Here is a 3,259-nt window from a genome sequence, read left to right on the forward strand (position 1 = left end):
CTGAGATGAACATGCTTGATGGAAACCTTGGCTGTAGCAACTGCCTGTATTAAATAAGGGTCTGGGGCTCTAAAAGAATGAAGGAATGTAGGATAGTTGATCTTGTGACACAAAATGACTTTGGAAGCTTCAGATACAATATCTGGTGTTTCATACCAGTCACTAGTATTGGGGTCCCTGGGAACCTGCCCATGTAATAATAAGTCTCCAGATGATAAGGGGGCTCCCTAGTGAAGAAGTGAAGAAGAGTAACTAGGACAGCCATGCATGCTCACAGGACGTCACAGGTCCACCTTCCACAACTGTCCCAAGCTGCGTCAAACATTGAGGAATCACCAAGCTTGGGACATTCTGGTGAATGTACAGGTTGCATTGCACCTTGGCTGTGGGTAAAAAAGGGACAAGTGAGAGACATACCCGAATCTCATATTCAGTGACACCAATCTTTAGGGCCAGCTCCATGCGTTACTCCAAACTTGGGTGCTTGCAATGTTCAAAATGTTCTTGAAGGATACCTTTTTGTTCCTTAGTGTACACAGTGCGCTCTTTCCGTTGCCTCCTTGGAGCTTCAGGGCAAATTTGCTGGAAACCATATGCATTTGAAGGAAACTTACTGGCTTGGGAAACCTCAGGGCTAAAACCTACTGCTGAGGTTGAAGGCATCTGGTGATTACAAGGATCTGATCCAGTTGACAGTATTGGGTGACCAGCATGCACTGTGGGATCAGGTTCTAGTGGTGGTTGTAGGCTCACTGTAGGACATTGGCTCCTTTCAGGAGCTGAGTGCAATTGGAGACTTGATTGCTTTACTGTTTCAGGTGGATGTAGGAGACTTGTAGTCCTTAGAAGACTCACATTAGTAACAGAAGTTTGAAGCTTTGATTGCTCAGAACTCTCATACAATGTATCTGCACTGGCATAGGTGACAAGTGGGATACCACATTGAGGAGAGGTGAGCCTGTTGTGACAGTCATAGCCTGGGTTCCCAGGAAGTTTTCCAGTCTTCTTCTGATTAGACCTAGCTCGTCTGTTCTTGAACCAGATCTGGAGAGAGGATGGAGAGGGGAGATTAGCAGAAGTCAGGTGCATGATTTAGGTCCAAAATCTGAAAGTGCTGGTGGAAATGTCTGCACCATGGTCTATACCCAGCACCTGTAATAGATCTCTATGCATCCTAGACCCAAGAAACAGGAAGACAGTATGACCTGGACCAGAAACAGACAAAATTATGGAGCTTCTACTCAAAGATGGGAGTTTAGAGAGGAACCTGGTTGTCTAGGCAACTAAAACAGTGAGGTCGGCCCAGGCGTTGGTGGCACAAGCCTTTAACCCCAGCACTCGGGAGGCAGAGGCAGGCAGATCTCTGTGAGTTCGAGGCTCGCCTGGTCTACAGAGCGAGTTCCAGGACAGTCTCCAAAACAACACAGGGAAACCCTGTCTAGAAAAACAAGCAAAATGTGAGGCCAACTTTCTTCCTCTTCATCCCAACAGGGCTCTACACTAAATGACTAATGGGCATTCCATCCAACCTTAGATACATCAACATTATGCTTGCAAAACCTTTTACTGGGCCAAGTAACCCCAATCCTGGAGGAGCTCATGAAGTTCAGAAGTTAAGGGCCTTTGCAGAAGGCTCCTGGGGAATAGGTTATATGACTAGAAGACCAGGAGACCCAAGATAGTCCATACCTTGATATGATACTCATTTATGCCAAATCTTTGAGCCAGGGTCATGCATTGTTTCTTGTCCGGGTACATACACTTATTAAACTGTTCTTGAAGGACCGGCTTTTGTTCCTCTGTAAATATGTTGTGCTTCCTCTGCCTCCTTGGATCATAGGAGGAGACTTGTGTCATTGAATGATCTTGAGAAGTCAGGATGCCGCCTTGTCCACATGGTGGACAAGAATCACTTGCCACAACTTGGGTAACTGGGTACACTGGATATCTAGAGGCGTTGTCACTTGGAAGTATAATGGGGCTTCCAATCACATTTAGACCAGATGGAATTGGGAAATGCTGCAGAACTTGAGATCCTGGAATCATATGCGAATTTGGTTCCATTTTGAGACTTTGGTAGTCAGGAAAATCTGGGAATAACAACAGAAGTACATAAGAGAAACACCAGAGTCTGTAGGTCCTACACGCATGGCTCCCTATCATTTCCTGCAGGTCTGATCCAGCATCATATTCAGGTCAGGTGTGTCACTGGACAGCAGTGCACAAAAAGCACGGTAGGTGGGACAGTATCCAGGGGTCTCCCCAGCACTCCTGCTTAACCTGCCCCAGTCTCTGCCCTCATCTTGTGTCTCAGTGCTGCCTCTTGAAGGTCACCATGCAAACAGCCCCTGAATTTTCACAGGACCTTCTGTCCATCAAGCTGGGAATAGGGTGAATGTAAAACTCCAAACAAGCATCAATCTCCTGAGTGTTATCAACACTGTTTTTCTTTTGATTTCCTCTTCTCCACATCAGACAGCCCCCTCAACCTACCTATCCTACATGCTCTTCCTTGTGACATCACCCCCAGGAAATCAGTAGGTGGTTTCACCTTGTTCAGAATCCACTCTGTGTTTGACTCTTACTCCAGGGACCAGTGCTTCAATACCTTCCTTAAAACCAAAAGCTCCCCACATTCTTTGGCTCCTCCCTCTCCACTTATCTTCAAATCCAATATCCACACCCAACCTTTGTGGCCAATGGGTTTCAGTCACACCGCTGAGAGTCCTTACTGATTAAATCATAATTGTTTTCCTATGTTTGTTTTTGATGCAGGATTCCTCCATTAACCTAGGATAATCAGGAATTCATAATGGTGAACAGGCCTTCCTTATACTCAAAGAGATTACCATGCCTCACTCTCCCGAGTGCTAGCATAAAATATGTGGGGAAACTGAATCCCAAAGGGTTTAATCATTGTTTGCAAATGAATATGGAGTCACAGCTTTGTGTGTGAAACTGCACCTGAGAATATAGGCCTGGACCACTTAGTGCTACACTTTAGAGGAAATTTCATCTTGAAATGCTGATCAGTGCTGTGGCCTTATAATTAAAACCAATGCATTAAATGGGTCTCGAGTTTGGGACGTTGTTTGCTTCTATACTCCATGGTTGTTCAATAGGGCAGTTTGGTCCTGGCAATGGAGAAAATGATCAGAAGAGGAGAGTCGGCCAGCATTAACTATTTAGTAGCTCCAAATCCTGCCTGGACTAAAGTTGAACCTGGCTCAAAGGGAAAACAAGCAATCCAGCAACGACA

The 3,259-nt window shown here is 45.5% G+C and overlaps 1 protein-coding gene across 1 annotated transcript; it reads right to left on the reverse strand.

Annotated features, from left to right (window-relative positions):
• Positions 1–465: 465 nt before the first annotated feature.
• Positions 466–2,144, reverse strand: LOC121135460 (homeobox protein unc-4 homolog). Its single transcript, XM_040734243.1, has 2 exons — positions 1,690–2,144; positions 466–1,044 (listed from the first exon to the last, which is right to left on the reverse strand). Exons 1-2 carry the CDS (start codon positions 2,062–2,064, stop codon positions 466–468), a joined length of 954 nt encoding a protein of 317 aa, XP_040590177.1. The 5' UTR covers positions 2,065–2,144.
• Positions 2,145–3,259: the final 1,115 nt, after the last annotated feature.

This window comes from Mesocricetus auratus, unplaced genomic scaffold, assembly GCF_017639785.1.
Source record: "Mesocricetus auratus isolate SY011 unplaced genomic scaffold, BCM_Maur_2.0 Super-Scaffold_100038, whole genome shotgun sequence".
NCBI classification, from domain to species: domain Eukaryota; kingdom Metazoa; phylum Chordata; class Mammalia; order Rodentia; family Cricetidae; genus Mesocricetus; species Mesocricetus auratus.